At 38.6% G+C, this 23,527-nt stretch overlaps 1 protein-coding gene across 1 annotated transcript in view; it reads left to right on the top strand.

The window, feature by feature from the left end:
* The first annotated feature begins 770 nt into the window (after positions 1 to 770).
* LOC104270790 (multiple PDZ domain protein-like) overlaps positions 771 to 23,527 on the top strand; it is a 34,360-nt gene continuing 11,603 nt past the window's right edge. The window contains 17 exon segments of the mRNA XM_009865255.1: positions 771 to 889; positions 3,659 to 3,763; positions 4,471 to 4,563; positions 5,040 to 5,217; positions 7,271 to 7,381; positions 10,618 to 10,719; positions 14,641 to 14,803; positions 15,398 to 15,594; positions 17,572 to 17,663; positions 17,921 to 18,011; positions 18,339 to 18,419; positions 19,507 to 19,599; positions 19,690 to 19,764; positions 21,197 to 21,374; positions 22,862 to 23,007; positions 23,318 to 23,401; positions 23,507 to 23,527. Of these exon segments, the coding sequence (XP_009863557.1) occupies positions 771 to 889; positions 3,659 to 3,763; positions 4,471 to 4,563; positions 5,040 to 5,217; positions 7,271 to 7,381; positions 10,618 to 10,719; positions 14,641 to 14,803; positions 15,398 to 15,594; positions 17,572 to 17,663; positions 17,921 to 18,011; positions 18,339 to 18,419; positions 19,507 to 19,599; positions 19,690 to 19,764; positions 21,197 to 21,374; positions 22,862 to 23,007; positions 23,318 to 23,401; positions 23,507 to 23,527 (1,929 nt within the window).

A 23,527-nucleotide genomic window follows, 5' to 3' on the forward strand; every position in this document is an offset into this window, starting at 1 on the left:
ATCCAAGGTCTTTAGTACAGTCTTGCTGTGTGTTGCAGAAGGCAGGACCAGAACAGACAGCCACTTAGGAAAGATTACGTGCTTTCTGATACATATATTTCCTAAAACTAATTTCCAGCAGAGCTATTTTTTTCATATAACTTTCAATTTCAACAGTAACATACAAAAGGGAGGGGAGAGGACAGTCACATCACTAATATAGCTCAGATAATTAGAGCAGCTGGGGAGACTTTTGCAGTTCATTGAAATTTGCAAGTCATGAACAAGAAACAAAGGTGAACTTGTACACAGAAAATATCTTTTTGTGCATGTTATTAATATAATTTAGTTTCCTATGCTGTTGCAAAATGAAAGTAAGTGTTCTGGTTTATATTTATGAAGTAGCTGAAGTATTATTGAAGTTTAGTTGTAGATAAGAATGAACAATTAAAAACGTATTGAATGTTCCTTTGAGTGCTTAAAATTAGGCAGTTGGAGCTATAGTTAAGCACTAGAATAGAAGTAATGTAATTTTTCCAAAGAGCTAAAATGTAACAGCTTCTAATGATACTATCTCAGTTTAGCTCCATCTGTGGAAATCAGTTAGGTAGTTCAGTCGCTCAACTTCAGATGCATTTTTTAAAAATGGTGGAGTGAACCTCTTCTCATTTCCTGTGCTCTACACGGAAAGGGAAGCTTGCCTACCTAAGAGACCTTTTGGGAGATGTCTGTAACTAGTGTAGAAGGGGTTTTGAGAGCATCTTTGAGCTGTACCCTTTGAATAACCCAGCATGGTATCAGATACTCGTTCATATAATGAAAAACAACAAGGTATCCCTGAAGTTGGAGTGCATATGGTTTGCCTCCCCCTTAGCGTATCTCTGGCGGTGATGTTACACAGAAGCATGAGGTAAGGACTACTGTTACCCTTCGACCGAGGGACTCTGCATAATTGTTTGGCATGTACTCCTCACACTAAAGGACAGGACGAGAGTTGAAAGATACTGGACACCACTATCAGTGATCATACTCTGCTGTCTACATCCAGGCTGAATCTGGGCATATCTGTTCCCTTTTTCCAAGCCTGCCATTCTCCTTTCTGTACTTTAAGCAACTGCTCCCAGCTGCGGTTTAGCATAAAGGAGAGTGTCCAAGCTCTCTAGCCAGCACAAATATTGTAATTCCGGTTTCTTCACTGCAGCTTTCAAGGGAAAATACACTGTTTCCTACTTACTTTTATAGGATGAAAATTGATTAATTCGACTGGTATGAAATTGATGCATGTAACTGGATGAATGATATGTTTTCTTTCACTGAAATGCAGGTTACACATCTCGTAGCTTTTGTAGAGGCAAGATATTCTTCTGAGCTTAGTGAATGGTGCTCTGCAGCAGCATTTGTTTTGCCCTGTGTTAGTTTTGTGACCATAATACTAACACTTTGCTGTAACTAAACACATTTGGAATTTGAAATGGCTGAGAAGTAGTAGTGATTATTTTCAAAAATTCTTTTCCCTTTTGCTTCTCTCCATTTCACTGCTAGAGGTTTACACAATAACTGCTGCATGTGTTGCATGTTTCCCAATATTGGAATGCCCTCAGGAAAGACTGGTAAGAGTCAGTGACTTTCTGCAGAGTGTTTGTCCCCTAGTATGTGTTAACTCCCCAGCACTTGAACATGAAAACACTTTGTGTCAAGCACATAAGACTTCTATGTTTGAAAAAAGGCCAAAGAAGAAGAGGGAGGAGATTTAAGTAAAAGAGAAAGTTGGTAATAGTATGGATGATTTAGAGAATCCTATTACAAGAACTGGAGAGTTCCTCCAGCACCCTAGGCATCTTAATGATCATGTTCTACACTTTCCAGGTAGACTTGAGAGAAGGTAGGGAACATACTTTGGCACAGACAAAGAAGGCAAGAAGATCCTTATGATGATTTTGGTAGAGTGTTTTGGACAGGCAGCATTAGTCATATAAAAGTGATCTACTCTGCCTTCTGCTGGTTGCTATATTCAGCAGAAAATCAATGAGAAGGGAAATCGGTGGCAGTCAGGGAATGAGAGACAGAATAGAATCATAGAGTTGTCAGGGTTGGAAGGGACCTTAAAGATCATCTAATTCCAACCCCCCCACCATGGGCAGGGACATTCCCCACTAGATCAGGCTGCCCAGAGCCCCATCCAGCCTGGCCTTAAAACCTTCCAGGGATGGGGCTTCCACCACCTCTCGGGGCAGCCTGTGCCAGTGTCTCACCACCCTCATGGGGAAAAAGTTCTTCCTTACATCCAATCCGAACCGATCCATCTCTGGCTTTAATCCATTCCTCCTAGTCCTGCCTCTTCCCGACATCCTAAAAAGCCCCTCACCAACTTTCTTGTAGGCCCCCTTGAGATACTGGAAGGCCACAGTAAGGTCTCCTTGTAGCCTTCTTTTCTGCGGACTGAACAGCCCCAACTCTCTCAATCTGCCTTCACAGGAGAGGTTCTCCAGCCCTCTAATCGTCATAGAATCATCCTTGTGGCCCTTCCCTGGACAGGTTCCAGCATGTCCATGTCCTTCTTGTAGTTGGGGCTTCAGAACTGGACTCCAGTCAGAGAGCGACAGACAGGAGAGGGCTCTGAGTGAGACACTGAAAGCTGAAGGAGTGTCTCTTCACATGTCCTTGTGAAGTGCTCAAGATGTTTTTCTTTCCCCCTGTCTGTTCTGTGGGGAAGTATGTTCATAACGTGATGGATGGGAGAATAGCCATTTTTTGTGTATTTTTTTTTGCCAGCCTTACTTTTTGGCAGCCTTGGATCTGACAGGTAAGCACATCAAATAGCTAAAGGTTTTTAAGAAGAAAAAGCATCATTAAAGGAGGGCCATCTAAGGAGCCCTGTTTAGATCATGGTGTCCTTTCACTTGTAGAGGGGGGTTTTTAGAGACATATTCTTCATGTCTTAATCTTTTTTCCTTCTCTTTGTTTCACTCTCCATAGTGTGTTGGGCTATTTCTGTTTCTGGCGTTCAAACATGATTGGGTTACACCAGGACTTCAGGAGTTTGCATGTCATTTGGCTAGTGAAACATGACTGACTGTCCCAAGCTGGCTGGAAGTGTGTGAAGGTGTGGAGGAGGCAGCTGAGCAGGGGATTACTCCCTCTAGCATAGGTGGTGTGTTGTAACACATTTGTGTGTCCAAACCCATACAGTTTTTTTCACCAGAAGCATAGAAATCTGAAATAGATACCAAACGACCCAGGAAAACAGAAAAGCCTCCTGCAAGCCAACTTGCAGAAGCATTTTCAACCAGCATTTAGGATAGTAGCAGTGCTTCATATCTCACAGATCCTTCAGTGTTTGGCTTTGCACGAGGAATCTCTTTTTGACTGAGGCTGGGTTGTCTCTGTTACACACTTGTTACTGTTCAGGCACCATTTGCTTGAAATGGAGTGGCCAGCTCACAGAAAACTATGTGCTGTTTTGTCACCTGGTTTGATCATAAATGTATATTTGTACCAAAGTCACAAAGAATTCATATAACTCCTTATTCCCAACATAACTAGCATTGTGGCTTTGAAGTCAGTGACTATACAAAGTCGTCTTGAGTGGCTTCCTCATATCCATTTCTCACACCCACCAAAGGGGCAGCATCAGCAGTCCTCATGCTGCTTTAATTATGTATGTCCCATTTTATTGCAGTATTACATATGTGCCAGCAGAAAATTTAGAGGAGTACAGGACCTGTTTGGGACAGCAAACGGAGGGAGCTGTGCCACTTGAGCTTTTTCCTTCACATACTATCAGGTGAGTAAGAAGACTTAGTATTTTCTTCTATACAGCTCTCAGATAAAACTCTTTCTGTACACTTTGCAAAATTCAAGAAGGTAAGTTTTATGTTAGAAGCGTCTAAAGATATGTGATTTGTGTCAGACCATCAGCCATTATAGCAAAAACCTGTCCAGAATATAATTTTTGCTTTGCCTAGCAATTTTTTTCTGACATTTTTAAAGGCCATTTTGGAAGTGTTTGATCTGCCCAGAAGGAAGACTGAATACTGCCTCATCCTAAGCTTATATACTGCTGCAAATACTCAGTGCTTCCAACATGAGAATTTGACATTGATGGTCTTTCCAGAATGTATACTAGAAAGAATGAATTTTGCCATGCTTTTCCTTAACTTTCAAAGATCTGCTTCAGTTATAGGCCAGAATATTCAAAGTGACTAATAACTTTTGTTCTCATTAAATCAGTCTCCGAAAGGAGAAACTGTTTTTGAATGCTGCTATTACAATTTCTTCCATTTTTGAAACAGTAGTTCTAAAATACAAGTGGACAGGGAATCCTCAAAAAATATGTATTCTATCAGACATCTGAAAAAGAGGTTTTTTACATGAACCCTGTGTACAAAGTCCAATGCTGGCAGAGTGATCCAATACATGAAATTTTGCAGTGAAATACATTGATTATGTGGGTTCTTTAAAAATGAATTTCATGTTCCTGTTCATCAACAGGGAACTCCCAGAGCTTCCAGAACGTGAAGAGGGGGAGGGTGAAGAAAGTGAACTTCAAAATGCAGCTTTCAGTAGCTGGAACCAGCCCAGAAAGTAAGTGCAATTCTAATTGCTCAGTACAAAGTCTCATCTGAAATCCCAAAATACTGAAAACTGTAATGTATTTTAAGAGGAATAAGAAAACAACTGAGTTGCTGTATTCATGTGTATTATGCATTGCAAGAGTAATTCACTGTTGATTTTTACTGCCATGGAGCTAAATTGCTGCAATCTAGCAATTTCTTGATTGCTTTAGTAATTTATCTTTATAGGCTTACTCTCTGGGAGCCAGCAAGAAGAGATGAAGAGAAGGATTCACAGTTTTTAGTAGAATCCAAAGTGAACAGCAGTAGACAAAGACTTTCTGAGCAATTCGCTAGGTAACTCCCACTGAAAGACAAAAATTCCCAAGGAGGAGTTACTTCTGAATGTTTTTAAACCATTGTGTAAATCCAGGTGTCTTCAGCGTGCCTCATTGTCATAATCACAACAGATTTTCATTTACATTAGTCCTTGTTCTGTTACAACAGAGTTGAACTCTGGAGAGAACCTAGCAAGTCACTGGGGATCAGCATTGTTGGAGGACGAGGGATGGGGAGCCGCCTGAGTAATGGAGAAGTAATGAGAGGGATCTTTATCAAGCATATCCTGGAAGACAGTCCAGCTGGCAAAAACGGAACCCTGAAAACCGGAGATCGGATTGTGGAGGTACCTGCTGAGTGTCTTTTGCCTGCAATATCTTCAGCTTCTTAGAACCTTCTGAAATATATATATGTTGTTCTGGGCCGACATCTGTGTAATTGCTCCAGCTGACACCACTTGAGCCTCACAGAATGTAGCACCACCTGATGTTTGTGTGCAGACAGCTTTGAGTGTACAACCTAAAACATGGATGACTGACTGTGTGAGCAGGGGTCTACAAAGCCAGCAGTTCTTCTGCCTGCCTGTTTTAAAGCCAGCATGTGTAGGAAAAAGCTCAAATTTGGTGAAGCTGAAAAGTTTTACTTTTGCGTGTTGGATAGAAATGGACAGTGAGTAGCAAATCATGCAAATAATGCCAAGCTTATTTCCATCTTAAGTCAGATCCCATCATTCTTGTGCATCCTGTGCAAGAATTAAGGGAGACACAGGTTTTTCTCCTGCTGACATGAGAAAAGCTGGATTTGATAGAAAGGAAATTTAAGAGCATTATGCCCATGCCTGAGGATAGGGTAGCCAGTGGCACTGCAGAGAGGAATTTATCTAGATTTCTCTTCTGCTTAGCCAATCCTATGCTTATGCAGCCACTTCTGCTTTCTTGCTTAGAAATATCAAGGAATTAATATACTGAAAGGAATGTGTCTTTGCTGTGATGACCATAGGTAATAATTTCCAGTGTCAGGCCTTTAGGAACTGCACTCCTCCTCAGTCATAACAAACCGTGTAATGGAGGTGGTGATTCTTCCTCTGCATCAGACTGGGCTTACTTTACCTGGTGATACTTAAACTGCAGTTTACTTTCTGCTACAACATCCATGTAAAGGATCTTGAAAGAATACCTTAATATAGGTAGCATATTCTACAGCAGGATGGAAGAGTTTCCATTGTATAAGAGTTTGGGAGGTGGGATTTTGCTTGATGGCCACGAAGTCAGAAAACATTATGTCTGAATGTCTGGATTTTTATGAATGCAGCGATTCTCTGATAATAATGCTTGCAGAAGTTGGAGTGAGTGGGTGTTATTAAGTAACTAATGTTGTGCTAATGTGTCTGTTTCTGAATGGTTTCTCAAGTTATGGTATATGCAGGCTTTTCTCTCTGCTAGAGCATAGCGGAAGGTCAGACTTACTGGTGGTCAATTTCTTGTAGGTTTAGAATTTTCTCTCAGATGTTTTTATTCTCTCTTTATTTACATTGGATGGTTAAGTTTAAGGTAGAGTTAGACAATTAAAAAGGTAGGGGCAATCCTCATTACATGCCTTTGTGTGCAAGAATTGCCACTAACAAATAACCTTTCTGTGTTAACTTCTAGCTTTTACTGTGGTTGTTGTGAGAATGCTTTACTGATGCTAACCTCACTGTAACATGGTTCTTAACCACAAGACAACCTGTTTTACACACAAGTACATGACAAGGCATAAAGATACACGAACAGGCAGAAATTTGTCCTTAGCCATCCTTTGTAAATTCTTTCTTCTAGAAGAGAGAAAGCTTTTCACCTCTAACTGAAGAAAAAAAAAAAATGGGAAGAGCTCTAGTAGCTAAAATTGATATTATCTTGCTTTAAAAAAAAAAAAAAAAAAAAAAGAAAAAAGAAAGAAAAAATGTAGGCTTTGCTGACATAATTACACCATAATGAAAGACTCCCAGGACCTAAAAAGTTTCAGTTTGTAAATCTCATAAAACCTTGGGAGGTAGCTTATTTTGAGAAAGGGCTTACAGAAAAAGCAGTATTTGGCAAGTGGTACCACTCTCGTCAAATTACTTTATCTCTTTGTATTATCATATTTCTTCTATTACATTGCGTGTGGGAAAACATATGGAGCCTGAACCAAGAATGCTGAAAAACCTATTTTTAAAACCATGGAGAATATTTATTTGATGTCCCTTGGAAATCTCGAACCTATGTTTGAGGGACCTCAAGCCAAGTCAGTAGAAACATTTTGACCAGTAACAGAGGTTTGGGCTTAGGTTTTAGCCAAAATGGCCTAAACAAAACCCAAAGCTGACTTATGATTCTTGTAGCTTCTCGCAATGTTAAGATGAGGCCTTCCAATTACAGGTGGATGGAATTGACCTCAGAGATGCCAGCCACGAACAAGCCGTGGAAGCCATACGGAAGGCAGGCAATCCTGTAGTCTTTATGGTACAGAGCATTATAAGCAAACCAAGGGTAAGCATAAAGAATATGACAAGAGATGTAATACACAGTAACAGATGAAACAAATGGTCAAGGTGGTGGTGTTTGGGAATGGGATATTTAATCCTGAAAGTTCCATCTCAGCTATTTTAGGAACAAAGATTTGATTTAAGTATTATTTCCATTTAGAGTGAAATCGATTTGGATTTGGAATTATCGTCCAGCACGCCGTCCTCAAACTATTTTGAAAAGCCTCAAGAAAGATAATTTGTTGGGGGGCAGAGTAGGAGTCTAACTAAAACCAACTCTTAGAGATTGACAGCATGTCTGAGGAGCGCATGCAGAAATACAGCACCTGTTAAAAAATTCATTGGACATTTATGAAAGGACCTAGAAGTACACGGAAGTTTTCCGTCACTAAGCTGCATGGACATTGCAGACAAAAGCTACTAAGCTTTAAGTTGCTTGCATCACTAGAAACTAAACTTCCTCATTGCAGAGTCTGTGTAAGCTGCATGTTTATTTACTAAGTTGTCTCATAACTCTTGTTCCCCAGCCAGAGTCTCTTTATAGCCCTTCTTCAGCTTCTGCTCCCTGTGGGCAGAAAACCACTAACCCCTTTTATCATCAGTCGTCTAAGGTAAAGTTGCATGATAAAGCTCTGTTGAATGTTCGTTATTGATACTCAAGCTACTAATTTAAGGCTTTTGCGTTTGCTGTGGTGTGAACAAAATTACCATTGCTGAATGTTTAGGCCTGTTCGGGATGGGAATGATGCCATTACTTACTTTTGTTTAGAGAATGCTCCTTTGCTGTTTTTAATTGTTCTCCTTATTTTTTGATAATTAAGCTTGTTGGTTATTTCTTCACTGTTTATTAACAAACCCTTGTTTCTCTGTAAGCAGAAACATTGCAAATGCTCTCACTGTACATGTGTTGCATTGTGATCCTGTGTAAATGGCATTGTATTTGTTGTCTTCATCTTCTGAAACTTGCATCTGTACTTTATAATAAGATCTTATAAGAGAATTTCCTGTCTTCATTCATGTGCAGTCACCCAGATAGTATGCTGCCAGCACACAGTAGCTATATTTGATATGGTGCTGCTGTGTATTTAGTAAGGCAGTCAGTTTCAATTGACATGTTGCTAATGAGTCAATTTCTTTCCCTTTGTTTTTTTCATTCAGACTACTGTAGTAGTTAAAAACATCCTAAGTGTTCTCTAGAATAGTCCACATTATCTTAGAATAATAGAATCATGCAAATGGGCTATGGAAATCTAGTAGCACAGTTTTGCTAGCAAGCAGTTATCCATCAAATACGAGTTTCATACTGATAGTGCTCTCAGCATTTCTGAGGAAGAATTAGTTTGTCACCATGGTTATGGTCCCAGATAATTTGTAAAGTTACAACATTGTACTGCCTGAAATGCTGGCTAGTTGCTGTTACCTTAGCTTCCTGAACACATTAATAAATGCTGAACACGTTAATAAAATGCTGAACATGATTTAGTTGGAAAAGAAAAAAAAAAAGAAGATAAAATAAATCCTGTTATTTTTTGTTTTGTTTAAAAAAAATGGTAAAAGGAAAAATACTCTTTCTTTTAGCATTTGATTTGCTTTTTCTAGACTATACAAAAAAGCATGCTAAACCTAACTGTTCAGGCAAACTCAAATGCTCCATATTTTATCACAGTATTGATATTAATACAATGCTGTTTCATGGATTGAGCTAGCAGTAGTATTCCAGGTGCTATGCCATCATGGCAAAATGCAAAAGGCAAGATTTTGAATTACTGTGGCCGATCTTTTATTTTCTCTTTTACTAGAATTTCAGTGTTCATATTCAAAATGTTTGTGGTGCTTATTTTACTTGCTTAGAATTTCATAAAGGTACATTTTGAAATTTTATGCAGATGACAAACGTAATGTTGAAAGTGGAGTAGGTTCGTTAAACTGGCAAATTACTTTGTTTTTTCTAAACAGACGTTTGGGGAAAAGCCAGTGTGAATCGCATGTATAAACAGAAAACCTTGTGCTGTAGGGAACCTGGCTGTTGACTTTGAGTGACTCGCCAGTGAAGAAACCCTGTTCATGCACAGCTCTGCATTGTCATTGCTGAAGATACTGTAGAAGCAAGACATACATGGTCTTACCAAATTACATTAGTTTTTGGTTTTGCACAGTGATATTTGAGTATCTAAATTTAGCGATTCAATTTATATTTTCATACGCATTTGGAAAAACAAAACGCTTCAAGAAAATTTTTAAGCAGCAGCATACATCTGGATAAAATCGCTATGGTATAAATGTATCCATTGGTGCTGCAAGCCTTTCACATTCCTTTCCACTTACTAGGCTGCTTATTTTCCAGGACTGTTAAAACTTACAGCCGTAAGACATTTAGGCAATTGCCAGATGGATATACCTAGTGTAGAAATGGCTTTTAAGTATGCACTGAACAGTATTTCTAAAATACTCTGCAAAATCTGAACTGTTTCTTCTTCATTGAACGAGTTCTGATCTCAAAATGGAGTGCAGTACAAAAACAACATAATGAATATAAGTGGTCAGATTACATGCTTTAGTTTTTTCTAATACGAAAACTCCTTTTGTGTTAAATAACAATGAGGAAGTACCTTGGATTGTTTAAGGAGAAGACCAGAGAGTTCAGCTTCATTAAACTGTAAATTTGGAAAATTGTAGATGTATCCACACAAACACGAAGCATTCTGTAAAAGCTAGGAAGTATGTTCAGAGATACCTAATATTACTAAACCTTCTCTTGCAAAATACGCGGTGAATGTATTGCCATGAGAGGTAAATCAAATGAGAATTAGTCTGTGGTTTTCAAAATAAAACTAAACAGTGCATTATTAGAAATAATTGTGTTTATCCTAATCCAGAAATCTACAGTCTTGTAATTACCCAATGTATAAGAGTATCCCATATACTGAGATGCTTGGACAAAATTGTACAGACATCACAGCAAGTAAATTTTCTGTTGTTTGTACTGTTGAGTTCTGCACAATATGCTCTTAGTCAACTAGAACAGGTGCGAGGAAGGGTGCTTTATGCTCTGCTAAACATAGCTGGTACAAACACACGGCAAGGACAGTTTTACTTACCTTCTCATTTCTGTAGCAAAGTGCAGGAAGCAGACCTTGTTAGGTTAGCACAAAATGCTAAACAAATATGTTCTGTTTCATGAGTCTCAAAGGGTTCATTTTAAGATGTTTTTGCTTTGGTTTTACTATGTTTTCCTTTTAGAACTCATCCATGCCTTCCTCACAGAACAGTCTTTTCTGTAGGCCAGCTGTCTTCAGCAGCACTAACCCCTTTGCTGATTCCTCTCAGTTCAACACACACAAGGTTGGATGATGACACGCTGCTTGCTTTTGACTCACCAGACGTTATACATGTTCTTCTTTGCCATTAGTTTCCCTCTGCATTGAAACTCTTTTATACCAATTTGGGTAAAATACTGTGCTGATGAGAGTGGAAATTCTATGTAATGAATTAAAAAGACACAAATGCACAGGCACTTGGAAAAATTTTGAAGAAGTTAAAAATGCCAGCTCCATTAATCATAGCCATTAAATCTCATCTAATCAGAGCTATCAAACAAGTAGCTTCTCAGTTGTGAAATCAGTCCCTGTGGTATACGTTAAAATATCACCTGAGTGTAACTCTCTCATCAGTGTGAGGTGGTTTGCTGCTATCTACTTCATTTTCTTTTTATAGGCTAGGACTTTGCAGCTTTGAGATCTCTTTTTTTTTCTTTTTGCATGAAAAAAAAAATTGACAGCTTTCATTTTATGATGCTGAAAATATTTTCCCTCTGCTTCTTGAAGTTTCTTTTAATGCACCATGAACAGGATGCTGACATGTTTGGAAATATTTAAGAAAGTTAGATTCTTTTTTTTAATGTGATTAGTGCTTATTGCATGTTATTCGTATTTGGAACAGAGTTAACCTCTAATGCAATGATAAATAAAGGATTAATTCTTATGTGCATGCATTTCTGACTTAAATACTTTCTAGCTTGTTGTACATCTTGGGAGTGGTTGTACCCTTTATCTGTTTTCCCATATTGTCAAATGGATTGATTGTACAACAAATATATATAATATATGTGGTGTATAATTGCATGTGTGTTTTTGAAATCTGTCTTTGTGTTTGTTACAGTTCTGAGGAAGGAGTTGAAGTGTAACATAACTGATGGCTTGTATGTTCATTATTTTTAAAGTGTTTCTGAAAAAAAAATTGCCCTTAGATAAAACCTAATGTTTTTGAATCTTCCTCTTAATTCCTTTTTTAACATTGAGATAAAATTTGTCATGTCTGCTGTGGCTGCTAAGATTCATGTGCAGTGAGAAACTTTGCTGAATCAGAGAGCTTGATAACTCCCTAAATGCTTTGTTTATTTATAAATGGAGTTAATAAAATTGCTACAGTTAGTAAAATGAATCTAATGCTGTGTATTGCCAAAGGTGCTGTAACGTGGATTGCTGTTTTCTGTTGCTGTAGGAAGTATCGAATCCAATTAGGGTTACCTTCCGTTGTTCCCCAACTAACCCTTTTGCTCCCACACCATTCAAGGTTTGTCATGATTCCAGCGAGTGGGTCCTACCGTTATGTGTGCTGTACATTTGTACATGGCCTGTGATACCTTCCGGAGTACCGCTGCTTCCTCTGCCTGTGCCTCTTGTGTTGAAAGTGATGCTGCTCCAAACTTGCTGCCTTTTTTAATATTTGCTTGGCTGTGATTGAAATGACCCTGCTAGCCAAATGGGTTCAGGCACTGTCTGATGCTTTGTGTTTTTAAATGAAATACTGTGCCATGACACACTGGAAGTATTTCATGAGTTAAAGCGTTTTAGGGGTTTTTTGTATATGGCCCGATTCAGGGAGCAAAAGTCTTATGTGTGTGTAAACTGCAGGGGCCCAGCTTCTGCTGGTGGTGGTGACTGAGTGGCAGGCTGGGTTCTGGAGGCAGGATGTGGTCCCCCATGCCCAAAAGGCATTGTAACACTCTTTTTGCCCTTCTCACAAAGAAGCCTTACTTTTGCTTGTGATTCAGCATTTCGGCAATGTTCAGACATGTTCAGATTTATTCAGAAGTACAGAAGGAACCATTTTTTCATCAGTCAGGTTATGGTGGCTGCGGTTCATAAGTGCTAATCTATCACAATGTAGCCATACATCCATACCTTATAGATTTTCCGGAGTTCCTCAACAGTGATTTTTTGTTCTTTTCCTTTTGGTCACATTCTCTTTAATTTTGCAAAGTTCTTGGACACTGTAATTTACCAAGACTACCACAAAAGTGGTGCGTTAATTTTGGTTTCGAAACACAGAGACTGCTGTTAAGGTCTGATGAGCTAGTCTGCTCAGGCACTGTATTTCCTCATTTTTTTCAGTGTGTTACATGGCTTTCTAGTTAAAACTCTAGAAAGGACTTTGAAAAACTAGTATTTCTAGAACTAACCACTCCTTCATCCCTCCTTGAGGTAAAGATCTGTCACCAACTTTTCTCCATGGTGGATACCTAATGTTTTTACTAGGAAAAACTACTTTGAATGTGTTTCCACCCTACTCTGAATCTGATGGGCAGCAATGGTTTTGCTAGAATTTTGCCACTTCATTTGAGGTTTATGTCTGCCCTATTGCTATTACATGGTTTAGATTACAATTTGCGTGAAACAGAAATAATTCCTTCATGAAGTTTGGTGATGCAAGGTATCATCTCAGCAGGCTGGCATTGTCTTAGATTTAAAGCATGGTTCAGTGTGACTGATAAAATGATACGAAAAAACGTGAGCATTTATGTGTGTTTTTTATAAAAGTGATCGGCTTGGGCGCCTTATTAAAGCTTCCCACACTCCAGCATTTAATGACTTCTTATTTAAGCTCCTAGAAAAAGTTCCTGAATGAAAAAAAAATCTTTTTCAAGCAGAAGCAGGATGGGGAAACTGAAGTAGGGCATTTATGTTTTCTTTAACTCTTTGGAGTATATAGAGAATGAAGATTACTAATTCTCCCAGATAGATGAGACCTTCCTTAAATATTAGTGTGACTAAATTGCTAACATTCTAGTTTTTTCAATACCTTCAGTTTTATGCAGAGTGAAGTCTTTCAAGGTGTATGTTGTTACCCATTTCGCTGTTGACTGATGATGATGTTTTTGGCACCTAGAGACACCATCTGAGATACTGTGTTCAGACTTTTGCTAATGGAGGTGGTAAAGCTGAAATGATGAGAACAGGAATATGAAGCTAGGGCAACACCTGAAAATCCTAGTGCTGGAAAAACACTTAGTTTTCCTCTGAAGTTTTTGTTGTTTACCTCAACAGCCATCTGCCAAGTATCATGGTCTGTTGGGCATACGTAAGTTTAAAAATGGTGGTATCCAGACATGAGTTTCTTGCCCTCATGTGTACTCTGAGCAAGCTAAAATTTAAAAATTGCAAACACTTAGCCAAGTCAGAGTCCATATTCCTCTGGAAAACTGACTAGAATGGAAGCTTGCCAGATGGTGGATTTTGGCATTTTACTATTAAATTGCATTGGTCATGTGTTTATACTTCGTAACTTTTTGTGAATATGAGTAGATTACATGCATTAAGACCAAGAGTGTTTGTCTCCTTTGTGATTTAATGTGTATCCTCCTCTGTTTAGTCTCCCCTATGTAGCTTGTATAAAACTAGTGAATAAAACTGAAAAAGTCCAGTTACTGCGGCTTTCTTCAATTTTTATGTTTCATTTTAGTTTTAAATTTTCTTTTCAATTAATACGCTAATTTTCTTTTTTCTGGAAGCATTTTTGGAAACACCAAGTTTGTTTTTTCCTTTCCCTTTCCTCCTATTTGGCTTCCAAAGCATATAAGAGGAAGAAATTATATGTGACGGCGTTGAAAAATAAAATGAAGTAGAAGTCTTTCACAAATACGGCATATTCAAAATAAAAATTCACTTGAGTCTTCTTCATAGGTACTTTTTTCCGAAATGTAAAGTGGCACATAAAACTTTACTGAATTGGGCTTTTATTGTGAGTTCTGTTTGCTTCAGAATACATTTTTCGAGTGATGTTATCTCTTACCTTGGCTGGTGTTTGTTTCTATCTTTGATCTCTTTCAGCCTTTCTGTGCCGTGTTATTGATTTAGAATTCCAGCTGCTTGGTATTGAAACTTCAAAGCCATAGTCATTGCCATTTTGACATTTTTGTGTACTAGTTTGCCCTACACAGGGTCTGCATCTGCTTAGCCACTGCATTTTTCTTATTCTCCACAGGCATTTGGTCAGTCCGATTTAGAGCCAGAAAAGACTTCGCTTTGTAACTTGCCTCTGCCCCCTCCTTCAGCATTTTCAGGAATGAGCTGTGATGTTGCACAGTCATCTTCTGGCAGAGTCCCAGAGGATGTGGAGAAGGAGGATGAGTTCGGTTACAGCTGGAGTAAGTTTATCCTTTGTGATAATGTTGGAAATGTTCAGTGTTGAAAGAGCACCGTAGCAGAAGATGTGAGGCGTCCAGCCTGAACTACTTTGTTCTCATGTCCTTTGTGATTTGGTTGTTAAGTGTTGCTTTCAGCTGTGCTGGGTGAGATGCACCTGTTGAGATATAAAACTAATTTGTTCTTCTTCATTGCACTCCAATCTCTTTTCCTCCGTGGTCCAAATTCACTGTTTCACACATAGGACTATTTTAAGAATTTCAGTGTACTCTTGGTAACTGATGACAATATGACAGCTTGTGTTACCTGAAGGTGTTACTGGAGGGAAGGTGATTGCTTTTATGTATGAAAAGTCTTCTTTTATAAGAAGTTTAATATTTTCTCAAGTTAGAAGGAAAGCAAGGAACTAGATGTATTGTTATATATCACTAAGGCTTAGTTTAAAAGCAAATGTTTTATACACTTAAAATTTTCTCATCCAGTTTGGGGTTCTTCCATCAGGTACTGTCCACTGGACACTAATCTTGACTCTCTAGGTGTCTTGTGAAGCACTCTAACCTAAGTCCAACCTCTGCTGCCCATACTTTTATGTTTAGAAAAGATCATGCAGCGCTATGGAAATCTGCCGGGGGAGCTACATATGATTGAGCTGGAAAAAGGAAGGACAGGTCTGGGACTTAGTCTTGCTGGTAATAAAGACCGATCCAGGATGAGTGTCTTTATAGTGGGAATTGATCCAAATGGAGCAGCTGGCAAAGATGGCAGGTTACGGATTGCAGATGAGTTACTAGAGGTGAGTTTTTGCAATTTATACTGAAACACAAACATACTGACTTAAAATGCACTAAAGTAGGAGATTCTTGATGCTGTATAGATGTTCTTCAGTGGACTTTGAAATCCCCAGGTTATCCAAGTTGATATTGTGATGCTATGATACTCATTCTGGTGTATGCCAGATAGTTGCAGCTGGAATTTTTTTTCTGGTTATAGTAGTACTAAGTAAAGATGGGTGTGTATGTGTACTTAAAATGGGTAAAAATGGGGGCTGACAGTAGTTCCCGGGTTATGGAGAAGGGCAGTGCATTGCAGACCATGGAAAGTGTTGAAGCCCTTAAGTCCGTCCATCTGTGGAGTGCTCCAGACTTTCTATTTCTCCATCTACTGGAAGTGTGATATTAACAAAATCCTTTTAGATTGTGTAACGTATAAAATGGAGATTAAATTGCGGAAGCAGGAGCAGATGTGTTTGTATTATGCACTTTTATCTTATGACATACATAGTCAGTTTTTCTTCTAGTGGCTTTGTGGAGGGATCCAACTGCTGAATGTGCAGCTAACATTCCCAGTATGTATATGAGCATAAAGTAGTATTTTTATATTACCACAGTTCAGTTGATAGTACTTGCAGCTGTATTCTCTGCTGTAGCTTTCCCCATTCTTTATGATAGCAGTAGGTAACATTACCCTCACAGAAGTCGTTTGTGTAACTTCAAAATTTATGTGGAAGTGTTTGAGGATGCACTGGGGAAACGGTACAGGGAGGGAATGGTGAGACTGAACAAAGTTCGAGGGAGAAACTGAGAGAGTAAATGAAGTAGGTTAGCACTTCCAGATGGAGAGAACTGTGGACCTAGTCTCATGGAGGTACCTGTTAGTTGCAGAATCCAATGTTACCTGTTAAATGGTTGTCTTGACTCAGTTAAAACATCTGTTTTAAAACCTTGATGTTGCAGATGCTGAGTATACGTAAACCTGCAAACTGATGCTAAGAAATTGACGCAACCTCTTCTGAGAGGAGACATCTGAGATTGCTCCTTATGTCCCCAAGTAGCTACCGGTCAGCTGTAGTGGGCTGTGCCCTGGCCCCCAGCTGGACCGTGGTTCTTCTGACACACATGGCCAACTCTGGAAGCAGCGCTGCTTCTGGATTGTCACCTCCATTGTAAAAGAAAAGGCACAATATCATGCTTGATGGACACAACCTGTGTGGGAGCTGAGGGGTTGCTGTTAGCTCAGCCATCAGTTCAGGGTCTTGCGTCTGTTGCTCACTGTTTGCTGCTTCGTTGCTTCTCTGCTTCTATTAGTATATCTCAGTGTGTGTTATTTTCCCTTTGTGTTGGTCAAAGCTGTCCCTTTCTCCTTTCTTAGATTGGACTTCTGCACTGTAGTTTTTCCATTTTTAAGAAAAATGCAACTAGTAAAATGGGAGCAAATAATGGCCTCATTCTGCAAATTCACACTGATACCTCCAATCTTGTCTGAATCATAGGAGCTTCAAGGGGTTTCAGTGAGTCTTACTTTGCCAAGTGAAGACAATGGTTGTGATGTCAAACTTTCAGATTGTAAATGAACCAGTGTTCAGATTCCTGTGTGTAAAGTGCCTGGCTGAGAGCTGAGATTCAATAAATAATAGCAATCTCATTGCTGGATATGATTCATTTATCTGTTATGATTAGAATTTCCCATAGCCCTGCTTTGTCGCCACATCAGTCATGGGGTGATCAAAGGCAAGTAGTAGTAGATGATGTGCCAAGTCAACCCAACTGAGGATGACTTTTTTTGCACTGGGACAGGGTAGTCTGATATGAAATTATAAGGATTTTTTTACTGGAAGAAGGAAGTGAAAGCAGGACACAACACACTCCTGTTATTTTAATACAATTTTTCCTTTAGCCAGCGATGTAGGATAATGGATTTTTTTTAAGACTTCAAAATTAGTTTAAGAGGCCTAAAATATTTTGAAAAATAATTGCTGCCTTCCTTTATATAGATAAATGGGCAAATACTCTATGGAAGGACTCATCAGAATGCTTCCTCAATAATCAAATGTGCACCATCTAAAGTAAAAATAATTTTTATCAGGTAAGTTCTAGTTGAAAGTTCGACTAGAAAGATTGGTTTGTAATATTGTAAAGTTCTGCAGAGAGTGTTTCTCTTTTGTTTTTAATTTTGGTAAGTTAGATGTGTTTTTTTAACCTGGTTCTTAGTAGTTGTTAAAGTTTTCTTGAGTTTTCTTTGGTGTTTGCGTGTGAGTGCCAGAAATAAAGAGAGCACAAGGCTTAAACTTGTTCTAAGAAGTACAACATTCTTACTACATTATTTAACTGCATCTGTTGTAGAAATAAAGATGCAGTAAATCAGATGGCTGTTTGCCCTGCAAAATCAGTAGAAGCTTCACAGTGTACTTCCGGGACAGCTCAACATCAAGAGGTAAAGTAAATTTTTGTTTTTCCTTATTTGGCTGAGATACTAATATTGTTCTGGATAGAGGAGTGTCCCGTCCGCTTAGCAAATACTTCAAAAGGAAAAGAAACCCAAGGGGAGAACAAATGGGGTTAAGACCTAAGCTAAATTCAATACAGGTATGCTCAATTTTGTTTTATGTTCATCCAAACTATGAAGTAAATCTAACATTCCTGTGAATAGGGTTATAGCAGTTTAAATTAATCCAGGAAATTATCAGACTCGTGAAATGATTGTACTCTGATTTGATGCAAATGTGTGGTAGCTCACAATTATGTTTTAATTTTCTTTTAGATTGATACCAGTGCTGCAAACTCCAGTGTTTGCTCTGACTTCAGTTCATGTAAAAACATTCAGTATGTGGAACTCCCTAAGGTAGGTGCTGAAAATTAAATTTACATCAGCCGCATTTGTTTTCACTAGCTTCCTTTTTTTGTAATGGAGTCCCTCTTACAGCAAACTTTATTTCTTACTTACTGGAAGTCAGAATAGAGATTTCTAGAGGTCTTCCCTTTCTACTTGTGAATGGACCCCAGAGTTTTCCTGAACTAGAGACTGACTTTGGCAACCTTATGAGTCTCTTTAACTTCACATAAATTATCAAATTACTCTGTGTCTCTGGAATAAGTCATCTCTTGCCAATTTGCAAAACTTCTGGTGGCCAGCTGCTGGTGGTGCATTAGGCAACATCTTTGCCTTAGTTATTAAAAGTTAATGAATTAGCAGATTATTAGCACCAGTAGAAATTATTAGCACCAGTAGAAATTGTTCAGCTGGGAAAAAAACAGCCAAGTCTTCTGTAACTATGAAGCTTCAAATGAGGGTGGAAAAATTGCTGCTCCAGCTTGTTGACAGGGAGAAGACAGTTTCATTCAGTGGCCACAAGGGTAGAGACTTGCAGACTGCTGGTACGTTTATCTCCTTTGAAACATGTAGCTCTCCTTTATTAACAGGAGAATATCTTAACAAATGGTGGTATCTGGATCATTTTAATTCTAGGTGAAAGCACTGAGCGAGTTTCACTCTGCCACAGATACTAATTTCACGGGAAGAGCATACATTTTAAATCTTCTTGTTTTCCACTCCTGTGTGTGATTTTTCTGTGGTTTCAAACAGTTTAAGCTACGTCATGAAATGCTGTCTACCTCAGTCTGTAGTTTCCAAATACTTTGTGGTTTTTACTCCTATGAACTTTACAACTGAATCACAATTGACTTTATAAGTTTTAAAGGAGTGGATTTGAATTTAGAAGTGTTTCAGATTTATCTTAGTTGCTAGTATACTCTTTGTAGGCTGGCAAAATCTGTTTCACAAATAGATTAGTTTAAAACAAAAATACTGATGCATTGTGAAAACCCAAACATTTGTTACGTGTACAGGCTTCGCTAGTCTTCAGTGAATGTATTCTGTAATTTTGATAAATAGAGTACCTAACTGTTTTTCCTTTTTCTATTTGCCCCAGGATCAAGGAGGTTTTGGAATTGCCATTAGTGAGGAAGACACGATTAATGGAGTAGTTATTAAGAGCTTAACAGATCATGGTGCAGCAGCAAAGGTGTGAGAATATTTAAAATCCAAATTAGGAATGAAAATATTTTTTGGAGTAGCATCCAAGCTCATGTTTTTTGTTCTATATTGTTTCTAGGATGGACGAATCAAAGTCGGAGATCAGATCCTGGCAGTGGATGATGAAATTGTGGTGGGATATCCGGTAGAAAAGGTGCTTCTGAAGTGTCAGGAATGGTTCAGAAATCATGCCACTTAATGTAGGAGATGCCTGTGTCTTAAACAAACCAGTGAGGTTTTCTAACTACACTCTGACTTCGTTTTCAAAGCTGGTTAAAGAACCAAAGATCTGCAGGCATTATCTGCATAAAAAAACTACTACAGAATAAGCTAAATCCTGAATTTAAAGCTCAGCTGCTATTTTACATTAATACGCTACATGATTTGTATCTGTGCTACAAATGTGATTTACTAATTTTTTATCCTGTGGTTCATATCTGATGAGTGAGAGGCACTTAGTTGTGGGATAAAAGCCATGAACTATAGCTCAATAATGACTCTTCACAGATACTTGACTTTAAAAGTATTATAACCATTAGAATTAATATGTGTAAATTTACATGGATGGGCTGCATCAATAGTAAATCAGGTCATGAACTGTGCTTATATGTGAGGAGCATCCGTAGTAATGGCCTTATTATATTCCAAAATTCGTATTTCAACCCTTTGAACAAAACTCTCCATTCCTAAATAACAAGATTTATTTCTGACTTTCAGCTCTGCAAGCTCAATTTGGGTTCTGTAATGAATCAAAGAGGGCTTTTTTCTAGCACCTGCCTTGCTGGTGATTCTTTAGGCATGAGGAAGTTACTTTCTGTTTGTCAAGGGGAAATTAGGAGAGCATCCCTCTTACTCTCTGATGCCCTGCTGTCCCTGAAGCAGCAAATCAGTAAGAGATAGTGAAATTGCAGTGAAGTAGGTAGGCAGGCTTTGGAAGAAGAGAGTCTGACTAAGTAATTTCTAAAAATACTTAGAATTCTATGGAAGTGTAAGGTCTTGGGAGGTTTTGATGTCTTTTGTGTGAGATGGCAGTTAATTTTGAAGGTTTTCCAGTATCCCTTTAAACTAGATTTTATATTACACACTACTGTCTTTCTCTCCCTCATGTAGTTCAGATAATGTTTTCAGAGTTTCCATCCAGTAGCACATCTGATTAAGGAGCTGGCATGACAGTAGCACATTTATTTAAATCAGTAGATATTTTTCATTGACTTCTGTGGAATCAGAATTGGGCTTCACTCAAATATGAAAAGACAATACAAGTTTTCTGATTTTTCTAGTAATTGCTATAAAGATAGTATTTTGTCCAGAGAAGCCATAGAAGCACTGCCATGTTCTCATCTAATACAGTTTTGTGAAGTTTCATGGAAGCTACTTGATGAACATCAGACAGGTCTGGTGCACTATTAACTGTAGTGCTATTTCTTATTAAAAAAATGAATGTGTGTCCTTGTTCATTACCAAGAAAACCTGCAGGATTGTTGACTTGTAGCTCCAGTTTGCTGAACAGTTCCTCTGCTTTATTTTTGTTTTACAGTTGAACAGTCCAGTTACACTCTTCACCAGCCTTTTTCTTTATCATTCAGTTTATTAGTCTCCTGAAGACATCCAAAACTATGGTGAGACTTACAATCAACTCAGCAGAGACAGATAGCCTGACTGCGACACCAGTCCCTTCCAGTGCTGCCCCAGCAGAGAGGAGGAATATACAGCCATTAGCAACTGTTCCTCCTTCCAGCTCACCAGAACCGGAAGCAGTCAAAAGTAAGGTTCTCCTTGTGTGTCTGTTTGCTGAGGTTGTGACGTAAACATGAAGATCCAGCTTGTAAACAGGTTTTCTGCTTTTTTATGCACTCAGCTGTCTTCTGAGTTGCATTTTCTAGTAGTTTTGACTTACAGATCCATCTAAATAAAGCAATGAGTCTCCACGCTGAAGACCCACCTCTTGCTTTCCCACTGGCCTGCTGGAGAGGTGGTAGCATGGAGGGAGTTCCTCCTCCAGCCTACAGGCTGTGTAGCAGGTGCCTCTATTATGATGATCTACAACTAAGTGGCAGGCAATTCCTTGAAATAAGGGAGAAAAGTCATGTCGTCTTTCCTAGAACAGGGGAGTGATTGCAACTGTCTTTGCAATTTATGACTAGCCAGATTTGACTCTCCCGATGTAGAGCGGAGAGTTGAGACATGACTGATTGATGGTGGCTACTGGTCAAACAATATACTACTAAGAACAACCAATAACAAGCTAATAAGAACAAGCTAATAACAACTTAATTAAGAAATGCCCACATCTCAATTGATTTATTTGTACATCACTGCAAGTATTACTGAGTCACGTTTCTGTTGCTTGTTGGTAGTCGTACTATTGATATGCATTTCTAAACACCGGAGACGTATTAGGCAATAACTTTGTTGTCTTCGTTTCTGCACTTAGTTTTAGGCTAATGTTTATTGCTTTGTCAAGTATATCCCTTCCATCTTTACCCTTCCACAGCAAGTCTTAGGGAAAAAGACCTGATGGGAGATTTCAGCAGTGCTCCTTCCAGCATCCTGGGGATTTCTAATTGCAATTTGACTTCACTAAGGTTTACAGGCATTGACAGTCCCAACTGTTGGAAGATCTCCATCCTCTTGGTTCTCCACATGATTTTGCAATTTATCCCTCCACTTTCTTTCACTAAGCTCACTTTTTTGCTGCCCCTGCACCTTGCTTTTTCTGCAGGCTCCTTCCAAATACACAACCCATTCCTAACTACTTTTTCCCTATTGGTCTGATTTCTACTACATCTCTACCCAGCTGTGGTATTTCTGGGAGTGCTTTCATTTTAGTTGCTACATAATCTCCTTTTACTGTTTTTAGCTTCTTTTTTTTTTCTGTGAAGGTTACAGAACTGTCTAAAATACTGAAGCAAACATCCATCCAGACATATCAGACATACTGAATTTACTATGTATTTGCACTATGACAATATACATTTACACTACAGAACTTACTGCTTAGAAAAGCAGTAAGAGGATGGAGTCTGTTGTGTACAGTATCTTTGGCTACCCAGACCATGATGCAGGTACTTGATGGTATAAAAATGGGACAGCTGTGATTAAAACTACAGCATAGTACTTGCGTGCGGGGAAGGGAGAATTGGCAGCATCATTCTCTGTAGGTTAACTGTTAAGGGAATCAAAATGCTGTTTTAAAGTTCCTTTTTTAGTATTGAGCCCTCTTACACTAACCAGTTTAATTGTTGTTTTAGATACAAGCAGATCTTCAACTCCAGCCACGTTAGCCTCTGACCCAGCTACTTGTCCCATCATTCCTGGATGTGAAACAACTATTGATATCTCCAAGGGGCGGACTGGTCTTGGTTTGAGCATTGTTGGAGGAGCAGACACCTTACTGGTTGGTTGGAAAAATATGAGTGTCACTCAGATAACAGTACTGCAACTAAACTGTCTGATAAAAGAGATTTTTTTTCCTCATTTATTTTTGTAGTGTTTATGGAAAGATACATAAGATACGAATTCAGGAAAAATAGAAAAAAAAGAAAAAAAGAAACACTTTCAAAACTGAAAGTGTAAATGCACTTCTTAAATATTTTGGTAACTCTGACTATCACTCATGAATTCTACTAGGAATTTTTAGTTACTCTTGGTTCAGAGTAGGGGCATGCTTTCACTTTACAGTTTACTTTTGTTTTATTTATCCATAGGGAGCAATTATTATCCATGAAGTATATGAAGAAGGAGCAGCATCCAAAGATGGGAGACTGTGGGCTGGGGATCAGATACTGGAGGTGTGGACGTTTCTTGTGCTCTGTTATTGTCGTTTTCTAGCTAGGCATTTTCTGTTTGTCTGCTGGAAGGCCCTCACACTTCATCATTGTATGCTTTCACTGCAGGTGAACGGGATTGACCTCAGG

The sequence above is a fragment of the Apaloderma vittatum genome, unplaced genomic scaffold, assembly GCF_000703405.1.
Source record: "Apaloderma vittatum isolate BGI_N311 unplaced genomic scaffold, ASM70340v1 scaffold4142, whole genome shotgun sequence".
Taxonomy (NCBI): domain Eukaryota; kingdom Metazoa; phylum Chordata; class Aves; order Trogoniformes; family Trogonidae; genus Apaloderma; species Apaloderma vittatum.